The sequence below is a fragment of the Muntiacus reevesi genome, chromosome 12, assembly GCF_963930625.1.
Source record: "Muntiacus reevesi chromosome 12, mMunRee1.1, whole genome shotgun sequence".
Taxonomy (NCBI): domain Eukaryota; kingdom Metazoa; phylum Chordata; class Mammalia; order Artiodactyla; family Cervidae; genus Muntiacus; species Muntiacus reevesi.
This window is the reverse complement of record NC_089260.1, coordinates 20,587,994-20,614,479: the sequence shown is the minus strand read 5'-3', so window position 1 is coordinate 20,614,479 and position 26,486 is coordinate 20,587,994. Positions and strand designations below refer to the sequence as shown.

Genomic DNA, 26,486 nt, shown 5'->3' with positions numbered 1-26,486 from the left:
GAAAACCCTCCTTACATTCCTACCAAGAATTTAAATTGGTACTGCCACTATGGGGAACAGTATGGAGGTTCCTTGAAAAACTAAAAATAGGGCTACCATATGATCCAGCAATCCCACACCTGGGCATACAGCCAGAGAAAACCATAATTCAAAAAGACAGACGTACCCCAATTCATCGCAACACTATTTACAACAGCCAGGGCAGGGAAACCACCTAAACATCCACCAACAGAAGACTGGATAAAGAAGATGTGGCATATACATATGTATGATGGAATATTACTCAGCCATAAAAAATGTAGCAATATGGATGAATCTAGAGATTGTCACACAGAGTGAAGTGGGAGAAAGACAAACATATGATATCACTAATATGTGGAATCTAAAAAAAAATGCTACAAATGAACTTATTAACAAAACAGAAAGGGACTCACAGATTTAGAAAATAAACAGTTACCAAAGTGGGGAGGGAGGATCAGAAGACTGGGATTAACCTGTACACAGCGTTATATATAAAACAGACAATCAAGAAGAACCTACTGGATAGTACAGGGAACTCTACGCAGTACTGTGTAATGAATCTAAAAGCGTGGATACATGTATAATTGACTCACTTCGCTGTAGAGCAGAAACCAACACAACATTGAAAATATCTCTTTTTTTCTAAATTTATTTTTATTAGTTGGAGGCTAATTACTTTACAATATTGTAGTGGTTTTTGCCATACATTGACATGAATCAGCCATGGACTTATGTGTGTTCCCCATCCTGAACCCCCCTCCCACTTCCCTCCCCATTGTAAATATCTTACACTCCAATAAAAGTTCATATAAATATGTTAATATAAATAACTTTTATATTAAATAAACGTATCCAATAAAAGTTCATATAAATAAAACTTCAAAAAATAAATTAATAAAACTACCCTCAAGATGTTTCCCTTCTAATGACCAAGACCCACACGTAGAGCAGGATTCGGAGCAGCAGAGTCTGAGTTGCACTGACCTTTGGTTGCACCCCCATCCTTTGGGTGCAGGCCCAGCCCCGGGTTGGCGGGATGGTGGTTGGAGGTGGATACGCCCCTTCTCCCGGCCCTACCCCGTCCCGCGGCCGAGTTGATAAACCCGGACGCGGGGCCCCGGGGCTGTCCCCGGGCACCGAGGAGGAACGCGCCCCTCGCCATGGCTGCGCCGTCGCTCCTGCTGATCCGCGGGGGGCGCGTGGTCAACGACGACTGCTCGCAGGAGGCCGACGTGCTGGTGGAGGACGGCGTGGTGCGGGCGGTGGGGCGCCACCTGCTGCCGCCCGGGGACGCGCCCGCCGGGCTGCGGGTCCTCGACGCCACCGGCAAGCTGGTCCTGCCCGGCGGCATCGACACGCACACACACATGCAGTTCCCCTTCATGGGCTCGCGCTCCGTGGACGACTTCCATCTGGGCACCAAGGTACCCGGCCCCCGCGCGCCCTTACACCCCGGACGCCCGCCCAGTCCTCGGCCGCCTCTCCCGCGGTCCCCGGACCCGGAGGAGCGAGCCGGGCCGACCCCGCCGGATGCGGGCCCCCACGCTGAGCTCCTTTCTTCTGGGTGGTCCTCCTCGGGGGGCATCAGCTCTGCTTCGGCCCAACCAGACGCCCCCCTGCGCCTCTCTTTGGGTAATCTGACTCGTTTAAAGCAACCTATTCCCTCACCCTCGTTTCTCCATCCCCCTCCCCCGAACCCCTCCTTTTCACTTGGTGTTCTGTGAAACTCCGAAAGTCCTCCTCAATATCTATACTCTTTGTAGTCGACGCTCTCAGCCAAAACCAAATGAAAAATCCATTCACCACTCAAAAGTTAGCAGCGCACGGCGAGTGATGGTGTTGAGCCCACCACATCCACAATCGTTGCTGCCACCCTCCAGCAGAAAAAGTATTCATGCAAGGCCGCCGAAGGTTTCCAAGAGTGCTGTTGCAGAAACGATCTCCCAGCGATAGCTCTCGACCTGACCCCACCCCTTCTCCTACCTGCTTGCCAGGGGACATCAAATTCAGACCCTGATTCTTGCCGATTGAGCACCTGCGGCTTTCACAGAGTGGTAGAAGGATCAGATTACAGATCTCCCCAGGCGAGGGAGGCCTGGGTTTCTCTAGACACAAAGGCCTAAAGACTCAGCCTATGAAAAGAACTGAAACGAATCTCCAAAGCTCCCGGAAGAAAAAAATAAATAAAAATTAGAAGATGAACAGGGCAGCTTATAGGAACCTGCAGTAAAAACTGCACACAGCCACTTTGCCAGGAGCCTGACCTGCACCCTTCTTGAGGCTCCCGTTGGGGCTGTGGGTGGCACAGCCAGCTCCTTGCAAAATGCAAGTAGTGATATCCGGAAGGTCTGAGCTCTCTGTGCAGGTTTTTTCTCATTGACTGTGCTCTGAAGTGTATGAAGCAAATCGGGCCGTTTAGTCCAAGTACAGGCTGTGGGGTTTCAAAGCAGTTTTGAGGATTTATCCATTACCCTACCGATTTCTAACGGCTTCACTTTCTCTACACCTCTCTTCCTCCACGTTCCCAATCCTCTATAATTGACCAAAGCGTTTAAGAAAAAAAGAACTATCTGACCCAGAGAGAAGGTCTGGGGCAGGCTGCTGACACCAACATTTGCAAAGCTTCCTCCTAGTTACTAATTACCAGGACAATGGTCAAGGTCTTTTATAGGAAAGATCAGTATCTGTTGAATAGTATTCACTTTTCTCTTTTGCTAAAACGTGAAATTTGCTAAATTTCAACAACTTTATTTATGTTGACATGTAAAATACTTTTTTTCAGATATCCAAGCAATACATGGTTGTAGAAAGTTGGGGGGGGGGGGAATAGAAAAATAAAAAGAGGAACAGTATTACCCATAATTTCTCACTTGGTGACAATGTTGTGGTTTAATGTCTTTATGGTTTTCGTATGCTTTATTTTACATAACTGAGGTGATATTGTGCATGTGTGTACCTGTATATAGAAATCATGTATCCTGTTGTATTCAGTTATCGTACATGCACTTTCTTGTTGTCATGGACTCATCATTCACTCGGCGCATTGCTGATGGCAGGGCATTTCATTGACACCCCCATTTACCAAGTAGGGAGCTGCTGTTGCTGATCATCAGTCAGTCACCAGGCCCACCAGCATCATTCCCCTTCATTATTTCCCTTTCTCTCATCCCAGATGAAGCAGCCAAGAAGGGTTAGAATGCTGTGGGGAAGGGATGTTTCTTCTCTCTCAAGATGATTGGTGCATGCCTGAAGATCCAGGGAGGTAGTTCTCAGTTTTCTACATGTTCTTGTCCATTCTGGGATTCCAGTTTGGAGAGGTTTACGATTCCATTACGGTAAAGAATCCGCCTGCAATGTGGGAGACCTGGGTTCAAAAGATCCCCTGAAGAAGGGAAAGATTACCCACTCCAGTATTCTGGCCTGGAGAATTCCATGGACTGTATAGTCCATGGGGTCGCAAAGAGTTGGACACAACTTAGTGACTTGCACTTTCACTTCACATCATGATTCCATACTTAGAAGACAGCTTTTTGTAGCATATTATTTAAAGAACTTTCTGGTTGATTCTCTAGGCATTTCTCATTTAAAGGTTGTCAAGATATTAAAGGAAAACATGTTTTTCATGAGCTTAGAATTGCAAGCAGAAAACGATATGGTCAGAGATAAGGTCAAAGATTGAGCAAAGACTAAATGCATGTTGAACATTAAACAGTATTCACAAAAGGGCAAAGTTGCAAAAGTTTACTTTAAATGGGCTGGTTGAATCCCAGGAGATACCCACCCTCCCACCCCCACTCCCTAAACAGATGAGACTCCATAACAGGGAACCAGACAAGTAAATATAGATAAACATGAGCATTAAAGTATTGGCCTGAGTTCTGAAAGAAGGCCATTATGAAGTTATCTTGTCCTCTTTTCTAGAGTCTTCACAATAATTCCCAACTCAGGGTTGGTGGTTTTGGGTTTGGGGAAATTGCGACAAAGAACTCTTTTGTAAATGCTGGTCATATTTTATACTAAACTTGAAAGACATGAGTACTGTTGAGCAGCCTTTGCTTCATCAAGTCTGTGCTACGTTTTAGGCACTTTGCTTTGTTTTCCAATCATCCCAGGTGCCACTGTCTACCCTTTGCAGTTAAAGAAGCTGAAATGTAAGTCACGTGGCCATGGCTGCACACCTAGTAAGTGGCGGAGCCGTTCTTCAAATTCAGGACCGCCTGCCTTCTTTTTTTTGTTTGTTTTCTCAGTTTATTTTTTTATTTTTATTTTTATTAGTTGGAGGCTAATTACTTTACAATATTGTAGTGGTTTTTGTCATACATTGACATGAATCACCCATGGAGTTACATGTATTCCCTATCCTGATCCCCCCTCCCACCTCCCTCTCTGGGTTTTCCCAGTGCACCAGCCCTGAGCACTTGTCTCATGCACCCAACCTGGGCTGGTGATCTGTTTCACCATAGATAATATACAAGTTTTGATTCTGTTCTCTCAAAACATCCCACCCTCACCTTCTCCCACAGAGTCCCAAAGTCTGTTCTGTACATCTGTGTCTCTTTTTCTGTTTTGCATATAGGGTTATCATTACCATCTTTCTAAATTCCATATATATGTGTTAGTATACTGTATTGGTCTTTATCTTTCTGGCTTACTTCACTCTGTATAATGGGCTCCAGTTTCATCCGTCTCATTAGAACTGATTCAAATGAATTCTTTTTAACGGCTGAGTAATATTCCATGGTGTATATGTACCACAGCTTCCTTACCCGTTCGTCTGCTGATGGGCATCTAGGTTGCTTCCATGTCCTGGCTATTATAAACAGCCTTCTATACTAGGTTCTCTTCCTTTCTGAAATGATGACTTTTTTAAAAAAAATCTAATGTTTAGATTCACCAAAGTGGCCATAGATAGATGAAAAACCTATATAAGTAAGGGATATGTTACTGTGAGATGGCTTTTGTCAAAGACAGAGCAAAGTCAACCTTAAGCTATACAGTAGCCCTTCACCTTCCCAGTGCTGGAGACAGTTAAGGTTGTCAAAATAAATATACACTGCAGGGAGTGCGTTTGTGAGACATTTGTACCTGCATTTATAGCCACATCATCTCTAAGGGTACAGAAATAGGTACCTTAAGTACAGAAAGCCATAAAGTAAGACTGATATATCATGCTTTCAGGAGATGGGCCCTAAAAGGTTAGACCAGTGTGGGCTTCCTGAAAGCACCAGGCTGATCATTTATAATATCTGACAAACAGAAGGGATGCTGTTTGTGGTGTTCTATCTATCGATCACTAGATTGTGATGGAGCCAAATTTAAAAACTGAAATATAGGTCAACCAAAGGTTACACATGTTGGAAATCTAATTCATGTCAGAAGTAGGTTTAAAGCTTATAATTGATTTACTTAATTACAGGTAAAAGCCTTCCTTCCGATATAACTAATGGTAATAGCATCCTGCTTTAAAGAAACCACATTTCATTTTGTTATTCTGTACTAGATGTACAGTAGTCTTCCAATAATTTAATATCTGTTGTGAAAGACAATGGGATTCTTTATTCAAATGGGTATTGTAAATTAGATAAACTTGAAGGAATTATGACTGCTTTTACAACATCCTGTGATAAGAAAGTGAATTAAAAGAATTCAGTCAGTTTTCAAATATATATATATTTGTATTCAGACACAGACACAACTTGGAGTGGGTGAACTCACATTAAAAACCTGGCAGCATCAGTAGCTGGCAAAAAAATCATTTTTTTTTTTAAAATTGAGAGAATGCAGAACACCTTTTATGTGAAGGACAAAAAGTCCTCAAAATTATCAAGAGAGAAAATTATACTTTGCTCCGGAACTTTTTGGTAAAATGCCATGACGGTGATTACTTATAATAAGGGAGTGGAAGGTATATGATTAAGCACACATTCACGGTTGTATTTATAGAGCTTCCTCACCTTGTAGAAGAGCTGTGATTCAGAGAGTTTGGTTGCAAACCAAACCTCTTTTTCTGTTGCCTCTTTTTCGGAGCTCCAGGATGGGTTTCAGAAAGAGTTCGGGCTGACTCTGTGACCTTGGGCAAGTCATTTCCTCTCTGGGTATTGTCAGTGTTTCCTTATCTGTAAAATAGGCAATAATAGTGAGAACATCTTCGATTAAACAAAGTTTTTAAGTAGTGAAAATATATATTCATCATTCAGGAAAAGGTTGGAAATTATAATCGCTTAATATATGTGAGTTGAATGAAGAAACCCCTTTTAAAAAAATAAAAGGAAAATACAGAAGAGTATAAAGAAAAATAATAGTTAGATCGCCTACAGTTTCAACATTTTGCTTTTAACATTTTCATTTCAGATTTTTCTTTTTTGGGAGGGACATATAAACGTTTTTCCTTGTACTTGACCCATTTTTCTTCCTGTTTCCCCTACTGTTAACACCTCCACTCTCACTGTGCTCATGTGGGATGTTTTGGTGGCATCCAGCTTTTTTTGGCTTGTGTATAACAGTACAACGTAATTCATTGCTCAAATGCTTGATAATTGACGTGGAAATCACCCCTCAGGGTGAAATGCCTGGGCCGGCATTGGACCCATCTTAAAAGAGTCTAACACATGCATCCAGATTGCCTTTCAGTTTATGCCCCAATCCCCACCCACCTCCACAGCAATACATCCTAATTCCCATCTCACTGCATCCTAGCTAATTGTGGATGTTGACTTTTTAAAAATTGATGCTAATTTAAGAGGGAAAGCATAGAATTTACTGTTTTTAAACAAGCATTTCTTTCATTGCTGGTAAGGCTGAGCTTTGAACATTCTTGTGTTAATAGCTTCCATGGTCCAGCTGTAAAAGTGTGTAATTCTATGATTTCCATCAGTGGCTATTTACTGATTACAAATTTAATCTTTGTACTAATCAGAAGACAAAAATAAAACCATCTCAAAGATTAATTTGAAGCCACTCAGTATGAAGTAGGGCTTTGGCTCTATTGAGGGTGTTGTGTGTTAGGAAGCCTTTCATTGAATTTTACAGAACCTGGGACTTGCCTTCTTTCCATTTTCATATTTGTGTTTTGCATGCTTTTCACTCCTACTTGTTTTCTTCTTCATTTATCTGGACCACATGTCTTCAGTGTCTGACAGAGGTAGTCAGGAATCACAATTTCCTTGATACTGCCATCAGGAAGGAAAACTTTTCCTCTGACCACTTATGTTTAGTTTGGTGGGTAGCTCAGTCGGTAAAGAATCTGCCAGCAGTGCAGGAGACCAAAGTTTGATCCCTGGGTTGGGGCTATCCCCTGGAGAAGGAAACCAAGGCAAACCACTCCAGTATTCCTGCCTGGAAAATCCCATGGACAGAGGAGCCTGGTGGGCTGCAGTCCATGGACTCGCAAGAGTCAGACATGACTTAGCAACTAAAACCAGCCCCACGAATTGAACTGACAAAAGACAGATTCGAAAGAGGAAAGATAGATTTTTAAAATTCATGTACATTCAGTCCAAGTTCACAGAAAAATGTGATTCAAGAAGGCAAGTTAGAATTAGGGGCTTCTATGTCACCTTGGGGCTTCCCCATGGCTGAGCGGTAAAGAATTCATCTGCCAGTGCAGGAGACACAGGAGATGCAGGTTCAATCCCTGGGTCAGGAAGATCACCTGGAGGAGGAAGAGGCAACCCACTCGTATTCTAGTCTGAAAAACTCCATGGATAGAGGAGTCTGGAAGGCTATAGTCCAAAAGGTCACAAAGAGTCAGATATGACTGAGCACAGGCATGCCTATCACCTTAACATGGGAAGGGCACTTATGGGAAAACAAATGGCTTTTAGGAGAGACCGATGGGCTCTTAGGAGAATAGATGGAGATATGATATTTCATGACAAGATCTATTTAGGTGTGGTGCAAGCTTCTAGTATCAGGTAGTAAGGCTTATCTTCCTGGAAGGGAATTTATGACAATTCAATTCTTTTTTGAAAGGCTCTGCTTTCAGGCAGGTAAAGGAGTTTGGGGAGGTGGAGGGAGGGGGGGGGGGAGGCATCTATTTTCAGATGCCTTCAGCTCAAAATGATTTTTATGCCACAGTGGCACATTCTGGACCTCATCACTGCCATTTAATATGGAATAGCCTTAAGCGATGGATTTTTAAAGTTCATAATTAGGTTCCATGAATTCAGGCAACAGATAGTTCTTGGAAACCCCCTAAGTGCCAGGCACTGTGGTTGGAGTTATAGAGATGAAACCGTGATCTTTGTTCTCAATGGCAGACAGACTGGAGGTATATGGGGCTCTAATTTTTCTTGGCATTGGTAATAAATTATACGCAGTGAACTTTTGGATGTGTAGGCTTAACTTGAATTTTGTGTGACTATTTTTGAGTGAACACTTGCAATCTGGCATTTTCCCTTGTGCTTAGTAACCAGTCCTAATTGCTGACATCACTGGGCTACATTTCTGATAAGTGAGCTTCAGCAACTGCCCAGAGCCTGCCCCCAACACTGCTCTGTCCTCTTCTTTTCAGATGTCAAGTCTCAATTGAGGGAGGACACCTCACTGTTTCTGTTACATTTCATTGCCTCTAATAGAGAAATTGTGTGTTACAGTGATAGTAGTCATGAGTTCCTCAGCCCCGAGGATCTTTTTACCCATAAATGCTTAAAATAAAATAAAGCAGATCATAATCTTTAAAAAAACAGGAAATTATTGGAGGTATAGATATAAAAATAGACTGTAATTCTGTTTTGTTAAAAGTCCTATTTAACACTGATTAAGTAATAGGCTTGGGACAAAACTGAGCATTCAGCTTTCAAATGTGCTTAAAGTCTACATTCCATGTTAACAATTTCATAGAAGGATCTTGGAAATAACATAGCCAGGGCTAGCAATGTTTTTAAGAAGCGGAATCGCGCATGATTATGCAATCTGCACAGCTTTCCCTCTTTGCTATTGGAGAAGTGAACCATCCTAATTATTCTACCTCATAATTTCTGGGAGAAATTCATTGGTCTCTTTTCCTTTCTCCCTTAAACATTTAAAGAATATTTATGGACTGTAACAGGCATGAGGCATATGGCAATGAAACTACATCAACAAAATAAAAAAGATCTCTGGAGGATGGGATAAAAGTTCCCTAAAGCAGGCCTACTGGCAGCCAGGGCTAAGAGTCACTGAACTGGGGACTTCCCTGACAATCCAGTGGTTAAGACTTCACCTTTCAGTGCAGGGGGTGCAGATTTGATCCCTAATCAGGGAGCTAAGATTCCACATGCCTCAGAGTCAAAAAACGAAAACATAAAACAGAAGCAATATTGTAACAAATTCAGTAAAGACTTTTAAAATGGTCCACATTTAAAAAAAAAAAAAAAAAAAATCTTAAGAAAAAAAAGAGTCCCTGGATCAGAGAAGGGACAAGGAGAGAAGAATGTGGGTGACTTGACTCTCTGATATGGAAAGGAACTCGGATCGTGCAGAGCTTTAGGGAGCTGTGTGATAACTGTTTTTCCTTCCTCCTAACAGCAGAGGGAAGTCAATAAAAGGTGGAAAGTGGCCAGCGTGGCTGAGGACAAGGTGACCGTACAGAGGCTAACTGCTCTAGCCTGGTCAGGAGATGCATGTAGCCCACGCAGCAGTGATGGAAGGATGGTGACTCAGGGTGTATGTCGGGGAGGGGATGCGTTTACCGATGGATTGGACTTGGTGATAGCAGGGAAGAGAGGTAGACGTCAAGGGTACCTCTTAAGTCTGTGGTTTGCCCAGTTGGATGGGTGATGGTGTGATTAATGTTTCACACTTGGGGAGGCAAAGAGTAAGGCAAGGTACTGTGGGACACCTATTTTAAAGTATTTTTACTTATTTTTAATTTGATTTACTTATGTTTTATTTTTGGCCTTGCTGGTTCTTCACTGCTTCGTTCTGGCTTTCTCTAGTCATGATGCGTGGGCTCTCACTGTGCTGGCTTCTCTTGTTGTGGAGCACCGGCTCTAGAGTGTGTGACCTGTTGCCCCCCAGCACGAGGGACCTTCCAGGACCAGGGATCAAACCCGTGTACCCTGTACCGGCAGGTGGACTCCCACCCACTGGACCACCAGGGAAGTCCCTGTGGAGGACGTCTTTTTACAAAGCTGGTTATGCTTCTGAAGTTAGAATATAAACTAGAATCATGAAAATTGCTTTCCTAAGTCTTAGTGACTATGAGAAAGTTGAAAATTCAGCCAAGTGTTTTTCTCCCTCAGGCTCAAATGTCCTGTTGGATTTCTTTTTTGATTCATTTGGGTTGAGCAAGTCCTGTGATGAATTTTAGTGAAACAAAGTCACTTGTTCCAAGATGAGCTTAGAAATGAAAATTCAGCGAGGCCATAAAAGAAAACACCTGAGATGCTTTCAATACAGTCTAATACAGTCTTAAGTAAAATCTTGTGTTATGTAATATTATAATCCTACTGTTGGTTAGAGTTTATCCCAATTTATGTTCAGTCACAGAAAGGAGATCAAACCAGTCAATCCTAAAGGATATCAACCCTGAATAGTCATTGGAAGGACTGATGCGGAAGTTGAAGCTGCAATACTTTGACTAGCTAATGTGAATAGCCAACTCTTTGGAAAAGACCCTGATGCTGGGAAAGACTGAATGCAAAAGGAGAAGAGAGAGGCAGAGGATGAGATAGGTAGTATCGCTAACTCAATGGACATGAATCTGAGCAAACTCCGGGAAATGGTGAAGGACAGAGGAGCCTGGTATGCTGCAGTCCATATGGTCTCAAAGAGTCAGACACGACTTAGAGACTGAACAACAAGGTTTGCACATAAGATAGCAAGTACTTGCTCTTTTCTCCCTAAGAGAAGGTTTTAGACAAATTAGAAGGTTTTCAAGGGAGAACAGCCAAAGTAATTAGGAGCTGAAAGAATTGATTTATGAGCCAAGATTAGAAGAGGTAAATGCATTTTGTTTGGCTAACTGACAAATAAGGGTGAAGTCAATCAGCAGTAAATACAAAGGAAACAATTAGGTTTTGTATGAAAATATGAAAGGAATTTTCCCTCTTTCCTGGTTCTCCCTCCCCTAAACTCTTTTTATTCTTCAAATGTTGATCCTGGTGAACATGTTGTGAAATGAATGAAAAGCATCTGATGTTAAAAGCAGTTCAGTGAATACTGAAAATCTGCAAGGTAAGCTAGGAATGCGATGTTGTGATGAGTTGATTTGCTGGATAAAGTTAATTATCCCATGAGTAGTAGCTGTGTGAAGGCAAAAAGCATCAAGATAAGGCTTTTCCTTGTAACTCTTTCAGGAGCACATTATTTCAATGGCTTTTCTCAAAATGATGAACATGACATGAGCTTAATAAAATTTCATTTCCTTTGTGCATTTACAATTCATAGTTCAATGGGATTTCTTTTGTTTTGGTATGGTCTTGGGTTTCCTAAACGGTTGATTTATTTTACCAACCTATGCATTTCTTCAAGTAAGAATTCACTGATGAACTGGGTCAATAGGCTGGAAGTCATAATACTAAATTGAAGACTGGGTAAAGGGAAAAGGCCTGCATGGGGTTGAGGCCCAGTGTAGGCAGAATGTAAGACCTCCTGCTCAAAGTTGCAGCCTCCTCTGTGTTCCCAATGAGAATTGCCAACTGTGTGGCCCTGGAGAGTCATTTGACATCTCTGAGCCTCAGTATCCTCAACTGTAAGATAAGAAAAGCAATTTCTATCTCTCAGGACTGTAGCAAGGCATCATTCAATGAGTTAATGTATATAAGAAGCTTAACACAGAGAGAACAAGATGGCGGAGGAGTAGGTGGAGGTGGAGTACACCTCTCTCCACGGATACGTCAGGGATACACCTTCAGACACAGAAGTGCATGCAGAACGCCAGCTGAGAGCAGACAGGAGTACCTGACCAGTGGAAAAGAAGATAGAGGACCACGCAAACTCAGTAGGGCGAAGGAACTAGGGAGAAAAACAGGAGCATTAGTAGGACTGGACCTGCCCTCAGCAGGTGGGGAACTGAAGCAGGGGTCTGATCCCCACAGCGGGACAATTGTCTGCATCAGAGAAGAAACATTTAAGGCTGAGAGTGAAATAGCTGATCTATGGCAGCCTAAATGGAATGAGAATCAGCTCTTGCCGCAGCCATACATACCCTGGATAGGAACACTGGTCTCCCGGAAGGTGCAGCAGCTGGGAGCTGGAGTTTAGGGATTATGGAGCAATCACAGGGTGAGGGCTGCTGTTGACTGTGGAGAGACGATAGAGGGGATGTGAGGGTGGAGACCATGGTGGGAAATGCCAGTAGAGGAAAGCCAGGCAGCCATGTAAGCAAGGCGATACTGCTGAGTCATGCGTCAGCGGTGGAACCACCACCATAGCTTCTCTCTTCCCACGCGCCAGCATTGGCAGCTGAACAATAGGGAGTCTGGCCCATCAAATGCCTGACACTCTGAACTACAGAGTAGGACCCCAGCCAGGGGGCCCTCTCTATGTGCCTGATGTGCCAAACAAGAGAAGGACCCCAGACCAGTTCAATTCAGTTGTTGCTCATTCGTGTCCAACTCTTTGCAACCCCATGGACTGCAGCATTCCAGGCTTCCCTGTCTATCACCAACTCCCAGAGCCTGCTCAAATTCATGTCCATTGAGTCAGTGATGCCATCTAACCATCTCATCCTCTCTCGTCCCCTTCTCCTCCCACCTTCAATCTTTCCCAGCATCAGGGTCTTTCCTAGAGATTCAGTTCTTCAAATCAGATGGCCAAAGTATTAGAGCTTCAGCTTCAACATCAGTCTTTCCAATGAATATTCAGGGTTGATTTCCTTTGGGATAGACTGGTTGGATCTCCTTGCAATCCAAGGGACTCTCGAGAGTCTTCTCCAACACCACAGTTCAAAAGCATCAATTCTTCGGCGCTCAGCTTTCTTTATAATCCAACTCTCACATCCATCATGACTACTGGAAAAACCATAGCTTTGACTAGACAGATCTTTGTTGGCAAAGTAATGTCTCTTCTTTTTAATATGCTATCTAGGTTGATCACAGCTTTCCTTCCAAGGAGCAAGCATCTTTTAATTTCATGGCTGCAGTCACCATCTGCAGTGATTTTGGAGACCAAAAAAATAAAGTCTTTTACTATTTCCATTGATTTCCCCATCTATTTGCCATGAAGTGATGGGACCAGATGCCATAATCTTGATTTTCTAAATGATGAGTTTTAAGCCAGGTTTATCACTCTCCTCTTTCACTTTCATCAAGAAGCTCTTTAGTTCTTCTTTGCTTCCTGCCATAAGGGTGGTGTCGTCTGCATATCTGAGGTTATTGATATTTCTCCTGGCAATATTAATTCCAGCTTGTGCTTTATCCAGCCTGGCATTTCACATGATGTACTCTGCATATAAGTTAAATAAGCAGGGTGACAATATACAGCCTTGACGTACTCCGTTCCTGATTTGGAACCAGTCTGTTGTTCCATGTCCAGTTCTAACTGTTGCTTCTTGACCTGCATACAGATTTCTCAGGAGGCAGGTCAGGTGGTCTGATATTCCCATCTCTTTCAGAATTTTCCACAGTTTGTTTTGATCCACACAGTCAAAGGCTTTGGCATAGTCAATAAAGCAGAAATAGATGTTTTTCTGGAACTTAACTGTTGCTTCTTGACCTGCACACAGATTTCTCAGGAGGCAGGTCCGGTGGTCTGGTATTCCCATCTCTTTCAGAATTTTCCACAATTTGTTTTGATCTGCACAGTCAAAGGCTTTGGCATAGTCAATAAAGCAGAAATAGATGTTTTTCTGGAACTCTCTTGCTTTTTCAATGATCCAACAGATGTTGGCAAATTGATCTCTGGTTCCTCTGCCTTTTCTAAAACCAGCTTAAACATCTGTAAGTTTCACGGTTCATGTGCTGTTGAAGCATGGCTTGGAGAATTTTGAGCATTACTTTGCCAGCATGTGAGATGAGTGCAGTTGTGCAGTAGTTTGAGCATTCTTTGGCATTGCCTTTCTTTGGGATTGGGATGAAAACTGACCTTTTCCAGTCCTGTGGCCACTGCTGAGTTTTCCAAATTTGCTGGCATATTGAGTACAGCACTTTCACAGCATCATCTTCTAGAATTTGAAATAGTTCAACTGGAATTCCATCACCTCCACTAGCTTTGTTCATAGTGATGTTTCCTAAGGCCCACTTGACTTTGAATTCCAGGATGTCTGGCTCTAGGTGGGTGATCACACCATCATGGTTACCTGGGTCATGAAGATCTTTTTTGTATAGTTCTTCTGTGTATTCTTGCCTCCTCTTCTTATATCTTCTGCTTCTGTTAGGTCCATACCATTTATGTCCTTTATTGTGCCCATCTTTGCATGAAATGTTCCCTTGGTATCTCTAATTTTCTTGAAGAGATCTATAGTCTTTCCCATTCTCTTGTTTTCCTCTATTTCTTTGCATTGATCACTGAGGAAGGCTTTCTTATCTCTCCTTGCTACTCTTTGGAACTCTGCTCTTTTTCCTCTCCTTTGCCTTCAGCTGCTCTTCTTTTCTCAGCTATTTGTAAGGCCTCCTCAGACAACCATTTTGCCTTTTTGCATTTCTTTTTCTTGGGGATGGTCTTGATCACTGCCTCCTGTACAATGTCATGAACCTCCATCCATAGTTCTTCAGACACTCTGTCAAATCTAATCCCTTAAATCTATTTGTCACTTTCACTGTATAATTGTAAGGGATTTGATATAAGTCATACCTGAGTGGTCTGGTAGTTTTCCCTAGTTTCTTCAATTTAAGTCTGATTTTGGCACTAAGGAGTTCTTGATCTGAGCCACAGTAGCTCCCCATCTTGTTTTTGCTGACTGTATAGTTTCTCTATCTTTGGCTGAAAAGAATAATCAATCTGATTAATCAATTTAATCAATCTGATTTTGGTATTGACCACCTGGTGATGTCCATGTGTAGAGTGTTCTCTCATGTTGTTGGAAGAAGGTGTTTGCTATGACCAGTGCATTCTCTGGCAAAACTCTGTTAGCCTTTGCCCTGCTTCATTTTGTACTCCAAAGCCAAATTTGCCTGTTACTTGAGGTATCTCTTGACTTCCTACTTTTGCATTCCAGTCTCCTATGATGAAAAGCACATTTATTGGGTGTTAGTTCTAAAAAGTCTTGTAGGTCTTCATAGAACCATTTGATTTCAGCTTCTTCAGCACTCCCCAGGCAAGGGAGTCCTCTAAGTGCCTGAATAGGTGGAGCTACAGAGAAAGACTGACCAAAGAGGCCTTCTGACTGCCAACTAAAAAAGGCTTGAAAAAAGACTCTGATAGGGTCATAACTCCTGCGGCAGAGGCAGTCTGTGTCCCTACACACTTGGTGCCGCCAGGGTCCCCGCAAGACAAGTAGCTGCACCATCTTATGCTCAACTCTCACTGGGGCAGAGCTGCCACAGGCAAAAAATAAGTCTTGCATCTATGCTCATAGGGTCACTCGGTCATGTCCGACTCTTTGTGAACCTGTAGACTGTGACCTGCCAGGATTCTCTGTCAGAGAGGGGGTTCTCCAGGCAAGAATACTGGAGCATGTTGGCCAATTCTGGTTGCCATACCCTTCTAGAGCACTGTATTTCCTGCTATCCTAGCCACCAACCCCCTGAGGACCTGGTGCTGCCAGAACCCCTGAGACATAAGCAGCCGCACCACCTCCGCACCCGGCCCTCACAGGGGCAAACCCAAGCCCTCCAGGGCAGCCTCAGGAGCTAAACTCCAGGGGACAACCCACATGTAGAGGTGGAACAAAACCACAATTGAAACCCAGAGGTGGAACTAAAACCACAGTTGAAACCCAGGGGCAATGTGTCTAAGGAAGAAGATCCAAAATCTTCCCACCAATTATATAAGCTGCAAATTAAGTCCACATGATCAATTAAGCAGACTCTGTGTCTATGGAATATATAAAAGGCCACTGAGAGCTCCCACAAAAGAAAACGCACTAACTCTGCTAGCTGTGGACATTGGAGGCAGAAACACACAGGAGTAGAACCAGATTAGAATCTGTCCCATAGCAGATCCAGAGATCAGCACAGTGTTGGAGGACACCCTAGGGAGAGATCAAGCCCTGAGCATTTGGAATCAGAGCACTGACTCCAAGACCCTAGACTACCAGAAAACTACCTGTAGTGAGTATCAAATAGTGGGAGCTTACACAAAGGAAACCACTTGAATACAAGACTTGGCATCACCCAACCACGAGTAGCACCCTGTGCAGGATGCCTCATCTAAACAACAAACAAAACAAAAATACACTCCCAATCATCAGCAGATAGGATTACCACCTCACTCAGCCTTGCCCATCAGAGGAAAAACAAACAAACAAACAAAAACTCAGCACAAATCTTATCCTATACAAAGCTCACACAACACTGGACCAACCTTAGGAGAGCAGAAACCAAAAGGAAGAAAGAATTCAACTTTCTTCAAGGAAAGAATTCAACTTTCCTTGAAGCTTCGGAAAAGGAGACCTCAAACACAATAGTCTAAAAAAAAAAAAAAAAAAAAAAATGAAAAGACAGAGAAATACTGCACAAATGAAGGAACAAACTAGAAACACAGAAGTCCAAATAAATAAAGACTAAATAGGCAAACTACCTGAAAAAGAATTCAGAATAATGATAGTAAAGATGATTGAAACCTTGAAAACAAAATGGAGAAAATGTAAGAATCATTTAAAAAGACCTAGAAGAATTAAAGAATAAACATACAAAGACAAACAACACAATTACTGATATTAAAAATACTCTAGAAGGAATCAATAGTGGAATATCTGAAGCAGAAGAATGAATTAGTGAGATGGAAAATAAAATGAAATGGTGGAAATAACTTCTGAAGAGCAGAATAAAGTAAAAAGAATGACAAGAGTTGAGGACAGTCTCAGAGACCTCTGGGACTATATCAAACACACCAACATTCAAATTATAGGGGTTGCAGAAGAAGAAGAGAAAAAGAAAGTATACGAGAAACTTTTTGAGGTGGTTATAGTTGAAAATTTTCCCAACATGGAAAAAGAAATAGTCAGTCTGGTCCAAGGGGCACAAAGAGTCCCATACAGGATAAACCCAAAGAGAAACATGCCAACACACACACTAATCAAACTAACAAAGACTAAACACAAAGAAAAAATATTAAAAGCAGCAAGGGAGAAGCAACAAGTACCATACAAGGGAAACCCCATACGTTTAACAGCTGATCTTTCAGCAGAAACTTTGCAGGCCAGAAGGGAATGGCAGGATATATTTACAGTACTGAAAGGGAAAAGTCTACCACCAAGATTACTGTACCCAGCAAGGATCTCATTCAAAATTGATGGAGAAATAAAAAGCTTTTCAGACAAGCAAAAATTAAGAGAATTCAGTACCACCAAACCAGCTTTACAACAAATGTTAAAGAGACTTATATAGTCAAGAAATACAACAGAAGAAAAAAGATCTACAAAATCAAACCCAAACAATTAAGAAAGTGGCAATAGGAACATATATACCAATAGCTACTTTAAATGTAAATGGATTAAATGCTTCAACCAAAAGACACAGACTGGCTGAATGGATACAAAAACAAGACCTGTATATATGCTATATATCTTGGAGATATACAAGAAACCCACTTCAGACCTCAAGACACATACAGACTGAAAGTGAGAGGATGGAAAAATATATTTCATGCAAATGGGAAGCAAAAGAAAACTGGAGTAGCAATTCTCACATCAGAAAAAATAGACCTTAAAATAAAGAATATTACAAGAGATAAGGAAGGACACTACATAATGATCAAGGGATCAATCCAAGAGGAAGACACAACAATTGTAAATATCTATGCACCCAACATAGGAGCACCTCAATACATAAGACAAACACAAACATAAAAGGAGAAATTGACAGTAACACAATAATAGTAGGAGACTTTTAACACCCCACTCACACCAGTGGACTGATCATCAAAACAGAAAATTAATACGGAAGCACAAGCCTTAAAAGATAGCTTAGATGAGATGGATCTCATTGATATCTTCAGGACATTCCATCCAAATGCAGAATACACCTTTTCCAGTGCACATGGAACTTTCTCCAGGATAGACCACATCTTGATCACAAATCAAACCTCAGTAAATTTAAGAAAATTGAAATCATATCAAGCATCTTCTTGACCAGAACACTATGAGACTAGACATCAATTACAAGAAAAAACTGTAAGAAGCACAAACACTTGGAGATTAAACAATACATTTCTAAATAACCAACAGGTTACTGAGGAAATCAAAAGGGAAATAAAAAAATTTCTAGAAACAATGACAATGAAAACACAACTCAAAAGCTATGGGATGCAGCAAAAGTACTTCTAAGAGAAAAGTTTATAGCAATACAATGCTACCTCAAGAAACAATAAAAGCACCAAATAAACAACCTAACTTTGCACCTAAAACAACTGGAAAAAGAATAACAAAAAAAACAAAGAAAAACTCCAAAATTAGTAGAAGTAAAGAAATCTTAAAGATCTGAGCAGAAATAAATGAAAAAGAAGTGAAAGAAACAATGGTAAAGATTAATAAAACTAAGAGTTGGTTCTTTGAGATGATAAAATTGACAAACCTTTAGCTAGACTCAACAAGAAAAAAAAAGAGAAGAATCAAATCAACAAAATTAGAAATGAAAAAGGAGAGGTTACAACAGACAATGCAGAAATACAAAGGATTATAAGAGACTATTATGACCAACTATATGGCAATAAAATAGACAACCTGGAAGATATAGACAGATTCTTAGAAAAGTTCAATCTTCCAAAACTGAACCAGGAAGAAATAGAAATTATGAACAACCCAATCACAAGCACTGAAATTGAAGCTGTGATAAAAAATCTCCCAAAAAACAAAAGCCCAGGACCAGATGGCTTCACAGGAGAATTCTATCAAACATTTAGAGAAGAGCTAATGCCTATCCTTCTAAAACTTTTTCAAAAAATTGCAGAGGAAGGAACACTTTCAAACTCATTCTATGAGGCCACCATCTGGTTTTGATACCAAAACCAGACAAAGACAACACACAAAAAGAAAACTACAGGCCAATATCACTGATTAACATAGATGCAAAAATCCTCAACAAAATTTTAGCAAACAGAATTCAGCAACATATCAGGAAGCTCAGACACCATGATCAAGTTGGGTTTGTTCCAGGGATGCAAGGATTCTTCAATATACACAAAGCAATCAGTGTGATACACCATATTAACAAATTGAAAGATGAAAGCCATATGATGATCTCGATAGATGCAGAAAAAGCCTTTGACAAAATTCAGCACCCATTTATGATGACAACTCTTCAAAAAATGGACATAGAAGGAACCTACCTCAACATACTAAGCTCCATATATGATGAGCCTGCAGCAAACATTATTCTCAATGGTGAAAATGGAAAGCATCCCCCATAACATCAGGAACAAGACAAGGGTGTCCACTTTTGCCACTATATTCAACATAGTTCTGGAAGTCCTAGATGCAGCAATCAGAGAAGAAAAAGAAATAAAAGGAATCCATCTTGGAAAAGAAGTAAAGCTCTCTCTGTTTGCAGATGACATGATACTTTACATTGAAAACTCTAAAGATAGTATCAGAAAATTACTAGGGCTAACCAGTGAATTTAGTAAAGCTGCAGGATACAAAATCAATACACAGAAATCACTTGCATTTCTATATATTAGCAAGGAAAAATCAGAAAGAGAAATGCCATTCACCATTGCAACAAAAGAATTAAATATCTAGGAGTAAACTTATCTAAGGAGACAAAAGAACTGTACTCAGAAAATTATAAGATAATGAAAGAAATCAAAGACAACATAAACAGATGGAGAGATATTCCATGTTCCTGGGTAGGAAAAATCAATATTGTGAAAATGACTATACTACCAAACACAATCTATAGATTCAGTGCAATCCCTATCAAATTACCAATGGCATTTTTCACAGAACTAGAACAAAAAATTTGACAATTCATATGGAAACACAAAAGACCCTGAATAACCAAGGCAATCTTAAGAAAGAAGAATGGAGCTGGAGGAATCAATCTTCCTGACTTTAGATTATACTACAAAGCTACAGTCATCAAGACAGTATGGTACTGGCACAAAAACAGAAATATAGACCAATGGAACAAGATGGAAAGTCCAGAAATAAGGCCATGCACCTATGGGTACCTTATTTTTGACAAAAGAGGAAAGAATATACAATGGGGAAAAGACAGCCTCTTCAATAAATGGTGATGGGAAAACCAGACAGATACATGTAAAAGAATGAAATTAGAACACTTCCTAACACCATACACAAAGATAAACTCAAAATGGATTAAAAACCTAAATGTAAGACCAGAAACTATACAACTCTTTGAGGAAAACATAGGCAGAACACTCGATGACATGAATCAAAGCAAGATAATCAAAGAAAATAATAGCAAATGAAACAACTGACAAAGGATTAATTTCAAAAATATACAAGCAACTCATACAGCTCAATACCAGAAAAACAAACAACCCAGTCAAAAAGTGGGAAAAGACTTAAACAGACATTTCTCCAAAGAAGACATACAGATGGCTGACAAACACATGAAAAGATGCTCAACATCGCTTATTATTAGAGGAATGCAAATCAAAATGAGATATCTACAATGAGATATTACCTCACACTGGTCAGAATGGCCCTCATCAAAAAGTCTACAAATAAGAAATGCTGGAGAGGGTGTGGAGAAAAGGGAAGGCTCTTGCACTGTTGGTGGGAATGTAAATTGATACAGCCACTATGGAAGACGGTATTGAGATTCCTTAAAAAACTAGGAATAAAACCACCATATGACCCAGCAATCCCACCCCTAGGTATATACCTCGAGGAAACCAAAATTGAAAGAGACATACGTATCCCATTGTTCATTGCAGCACTATTTACAATAGCTAGAACATGGAAGCAACCTATATATCCATTGACAAATGAATGGATAAAGAATTTGTGGTACATATACACAATGGAAGACTACTCAACCATAAAAAGAAATGCATTTGAGTCAGTTATAATGAGGTAGATGAACCTAGAGCCTATTATATAGAGTGAAGTGAGTCAGAAAGAGAATGATAAATACCATATTCTAATGGATATACACAGAATCTATAAAAATGGTATTGAAGAATTTATTTACAAGGCCACAATGGAGAAACAGACATAGAGAATAGACTTATGGACGTGGGGGTAGGAGAGGGTGAGATGTATAGAAAGAATAACATGGAAACTTATATTACCATGTGTAAAATAGCCAACGGGAATTTGCTGTATGGCTCAAGAAACTCAAACAGGGGCTCTGTATCAATCTAAAGGGGTGGGATGGGGAGGGAGATGGGAAGAAAGTTCAAAATGGAGGGGATATATGTATACCTATGGCTGACTCATGTCGAGATTTGACAGAAAACAGCAAAATTCTGTAAAGCAATTATCCTTCAATAAAAAGTAAATTAAAGGGATTCAGAAGACAAAAAAAAAAAATGCTTAATGAAGGACTGAGTGTTTGAACAAGCTCTTCCTTATGAGGCAAATACTTAGTGGGAGGTACAGGTCTCCTTCCCACGTCTTTGTGTCCCCTTTAATTGAGATTACAGAATTGCTGCTGTGACACATGGCTCCCTGAACCCAGGGGAAAGAAGGAAGTATTTCAGCTCTTGAAATCATGTTCAGGGATTTGAGAAAACTTTGGGCTGCCAAAGGACCCTGGGTGACTAGAGAGACCAAAAAGAGGCTCGAGGGACACGGGGAGGGACGCTGACGGTGCCCGACCACTGTTCGCCAGGTCCCAGGGTAGCAGCTAGGATCCTTGTGGCAGATGGATGGATGATGCCCTAGTGGTTTGGAAAAAGACAGATTCCATTTTCCATCCATTGCACACTCTGGCCCCTGGCTGTCCTCTCCCAGACACTTTGTTCCTATTTTGAAATTTGAGGAAATGGAGGATAGCGGGAAAGAGAAACAGAACGAGAAGAAATGAAAAAAGACAAATGTCTGCTCCTTTTCAGTTCATTAGGGATGTGAAGCATTTGTGATAAATATTTATTCATGATTAAATTATAGCTAGCCCCAGGAAATTTGCTGTAGTTTTAACAAAAGTGGCTGTTTTACCATCACACCTTCAGTTTCATGAGACTCATCATTACTTAATTCATATGGCATATATGAGCTTGTATCATATTATGTAAAACCTATACTTAATATAATACACCAGGCTTCCCTGGCGGCTCAGACGGTAAAGAATCCTCGTGCAATGCGGGAGACCTGGGTTCGATCCCTGGATTAGGAAGATCCGCTGGAGAAGGGAACGGCTACCCACTCCAGTATTCTGGTCTGGAGAATTCCATGGACAGAGGAGCCTGGTGGGCTATAGTCCATGGAATCACAAAGAGTCAGACACCGCTGAACGACTTTGACTCACACTAAAACCATGTAAAAATCTATTTTATCGTCTTTCGAAAGTTAGACTTTTTTTGTAGAAAATATAGCAGCTACGGAAGACAAAAGTTAACTAGAGGAAAATGAAGAAGACCCGTAAGCACGCCTTCCAGAAACAGCCACTGAAAACGTTTCGTCCTGACTCCGTCCTATTTTGTTTTCTTGCTAGGGGCTGTTACGTTCTGGAGCGTGTTGCTGTGGCCTCTCTGTCTCTCTCTGGTTATTTCCACCGACCCCAGGACCCCTCTAGCACCCTTCCCGAGGTCACCGCCACATCTTTCTCCTATCGTCCTCCTGAGTGTTGGTCAGTATCAGGGCTGCGTCTCTCTCTGTCCGCAGAGTGGACACGCGCCCGAGCATCTCACACGCGGGCTGCCCTCCCCGGAGCCCATGCTCTCTCCCGGCTGTGCCGACCGCCTCAGTCACCCCAGGCAAACGCAGCTCACAGACCCCCATCACCCTTGCAGCCACCACCGCCCTGCCTGCCTCTGGGAATCACTGCTTCACACGTCTTGGTCATCTTTTCAAATTCATTTATTTTTAACTGGAGGATAATTGCTTTACAACACAGTGTTGGTCTCTGTCATACGTCAACCGGAATCAGTCATCGTGTACATATGTTCCTTCCCTCTGGACCCTCCCTCCCACCTCCCCCTGTTTTTGAAGTACAGTTAGTTGATTTACAATATTATGTCAGTTACAGGTGTCTAGCATAGTGAGTCAGTGGTTTTGCAGATTACACTCCATTATAGGTTATTACAAGATAATGGCTATAATTCTCCGTACTGTGCTTGTTGCTGCTCTATTTTGTTACACACAGTCGTTCGTATCTCTCAGTCCTGCCTGTCCCTCCCCGAGTCCTGCTCTCCTTAGATAACCACGAGTTGGTGTTCTCTGTGAGCCGGTTTCTGTTGTGCAGATGCATTCTGCCCTTTACCACTTTTCTGCTGATTCTTCCTCGCGGACCCTTTTCTCAGCACTTCTGCCTGCTCCTGGCTGCTCCCGAGAGCACAGGCTCTGGAACCCATGACCTGGGTCCAGTCCAGCCTTTGTCATTCTCTAGCTGTGAGAACTAGGGGGTTATTTCAGGGTGCTATTCTCGGTTTCCTCAACTCTAAAACGGGGTTAATGATGTGACCTGCTGCAGAGCTGCTGAGGGGGTTTAAACTCTTAGAACATCAGAATAGTTCCTGGAACGTAATAGGTGCTCTCTACCAGTTAGATTTTATTACCGTTAGTGGCAGCTTCGAGCGTATGTCCCGGTACTAATTCAAATCCCAGCCTCCTCTGATCTGTTTCGCTCCTCTGAATGTTCCAGCAGTCTTTTCCCTCTGCCTCTTCTAGCATGCATGCTAAGTCACTTCAGTTGTGTCCAACTCTTTGCGACCCCATGGACTGTAGCCCATCAGACTCTTCTGTCGATAGGATTCTCCAGGCAAGGCTACTATAGTGGGTTGCCATGCCCTCCTCCAGGGAAATCTTCCCAAGCCAGGGATTGAACCTGCATCTCTTATGTCTCTTACATTGGCAGGTGGGTTCTTTACCACTTACCACCCCCTGGGAAGCCCATCTCTTCTAGGAGCTTAGCAATGTTAACTTCCTTTTCACAATCCCTATACTGTGCTTACTATGGAAGTGTACTTGCTACCTGTTATCATCATCTGATTATTTTATAATTGTTTGTTTGTATTTCTGTCTCCCTCTCTAGACTGTTTGATTATTTGTGTGTCTGATCATTTGTGTTTCACATGGTGGAATGACCAGGTGAACCACTAGGGGTCTAGTTTCTTCTGTTTAGTTGCTTAGTCCTTTCTCTGTGTAAGATCAAGGAATGGGCAATGTCTAAACACAAGAAACTGGTGATGTGTGTTGCCTCCTGGAAGTCAGAATTGGAGGGAAGATTTTTCACTGCATTGTGTGTAACCAGCCCTTTCATTCCATGTAATAACTTACATAGGGTAGACTTTTGGGGGGTAATAATTTTATTAAGATGTAATTCATATATAATAATATTAATTCATTTGGGTGTGCAGTTTAATGTTTTTTAGTATATTCACAGAGCTGTGCAAACATCACCACAATTTTAGAATATTTTTATCTCCCTCAAAAGAAGCCCAGTACCCTTTAGCTCTCATCCCAAATTTCCCCAACCCCCTTAACCCCAAGAAACCACTAGTCTTCCTAATGTGTGATTTATCCCTTTTGGACGTTTCATGTAAATGGAGTCATAGGATATGTAACCTTTTGTGACTGGCTTCTTTCACTTAGCATCATGTTTTCAAGGTTCATCCAAGTTGTAGCAGACATATCAGAATCTCATTCCTTTTTATGGCCAAATAATATTTCATTGTATGAACACACCACCTTTTGTTTATTCACTCAATAGTAGATGGGCATTTGAGCTGTTTCCACTTCTTGATTATTATGAATAATGCTGCTCTGATTATCTGTGTACAAGTTTTTGTGTGGACATGTTTTCATTTCTCTTGTGTATATACCTAGAAGTGGAATTGCTAAGTCGCATAACTCTATGAGGAACTGCCAAAGTGGCTGCATCATTTTATTTATATTCCCACCAGCACTGTATTTAGTTTCCCACATTCTGCATGTGATGAGACTTTTAATATGGAAAGAATTGTTCTTTAAGCTTGATTTTCTAGTTCAATAGACAGGAAAAAGGTATTTTCTTTCAACACTTTAATTAACAGCACTTTCTATTAGAAAAATGCCCTTCATCCTCAAGGGATATCTGTGAGAAGACATTTTAGAAGGAAGAAGGTGAGAAGATTAATCTGCATTCAAATAAAAATCCAGAGCCTAAGGAATTTTTTCTGGTACTCTCATTATACCCATAGGGATTTCTTAAGAAATGCAAATATGTATTGTTTCACCATGCATAAGGCAATTGTTATCTAAAGATAGAGATAAAAGTACAGAATCCTGTATAAATACTGAGATTTTTGAGACCAAAAAGAGTTGGAGTGGGACCAAATGACTTAAGGAAAAAATAAAAATCCACTTAAGTAGGCACGAAAAAAGAGATGGAATATAGCTGGTGTACCTGCTGGAACCTGGGAGCACTCAATATGTCCGGGGAGGGAGGCTGTGGGGTGGGGAGTAGGGGAAGGTGACATGTGGGCAAACCTAGGAGAGAAGATGGTGGCACGCCCTTCTTTGTTGTAACATGACAACATGTAATTTTGTTTCTGACGGTGAGATGAACTGACATATGAAAAGTGGGAAAATGCCTAATTCACAAAGGCTCATTGCGAGTTGAAGCTTATGAAACACTTACCATGAACCAAATACCATATTAAGCACTTTATATACATCACTTCAGTTGAGTCTTCCCAGCGACTCTATGGTTTAGGTACAATTATAGTCCTCACTTCACAGGTTAGCAATCAGAGGCACCCGGAGGTTGAGAAGTTGCTGTCTGCTTTCCCCTGTTCATTGCAGGATTATTCACAAGTCAAGATATAAATAAATTTACATGTCCATTTATGAATGAGTGGATAAACGAAACCTGTGTATATACAATGGAATATCATTTAGAAAGAGGGAAATCCTGCCATTTGTGACAACAGAGACGGACCTTGAGGATATTGTGCTGAGTGAAATAATATAAACTCGCTTATATGTGGGATCTAAAAAAACCAAACTCAGAGAACCCAAGAGTAGAATGGTGGTTGTCAGGGGCTGAGAAGCAGGTGCGGGGGGAAAAGGGGAGCTGTGGTTCAAAAGACACAGACTTCAGTTACAAGATGTATAAGTTCTGAGGACCTGATACACAGTGCAATACCATACAAGGAAGGGAGGTACAGATGAACTAGCAAAGGAAAGAGCTTCCCTACTGGTCCAGTGGTAAAGACTCCACCTGCCAATACAGGGAATACGGGTTTGACCCCTGGTCTGGGAAGAGTCCACGTGCTAAGAGGCCGCTAAGCCCAGGAGCCGCCAACGACTGAAGCCCACGCACCCATAGAGC

General features: G+C 41.4%; 1 protein-coding gene across 2 annotated transcripts in view; it reads left to right on the top strand.

The window, feature by feature from the left end:
• Nucleotides 1-1,103: 1,103 nt before the first annotated feature.
• The window catches only part of DPYS (dihydropyrimidinase), a 110,681-nt gene continuing 85,298 nt past the window's right edge, over nt 1,104-26,486 (top strand). The window contains exon 1 of one of the 2 annotated variants that reach the window (XM_065902704.1): nt 1,104-1,445. In XM_065902704.1, the coding sequence (XP_065758776.1) occupies nt 1,182-1,445 (264 nt within the window). In that variant the 5' untranslated portion in view covers nt 1,104-1,181. The remainder of the gene's footprint in view (nt 1,446-26,486) is intronic. The other variant, XM_065902705.1, reaches the window with a different exon arrangement.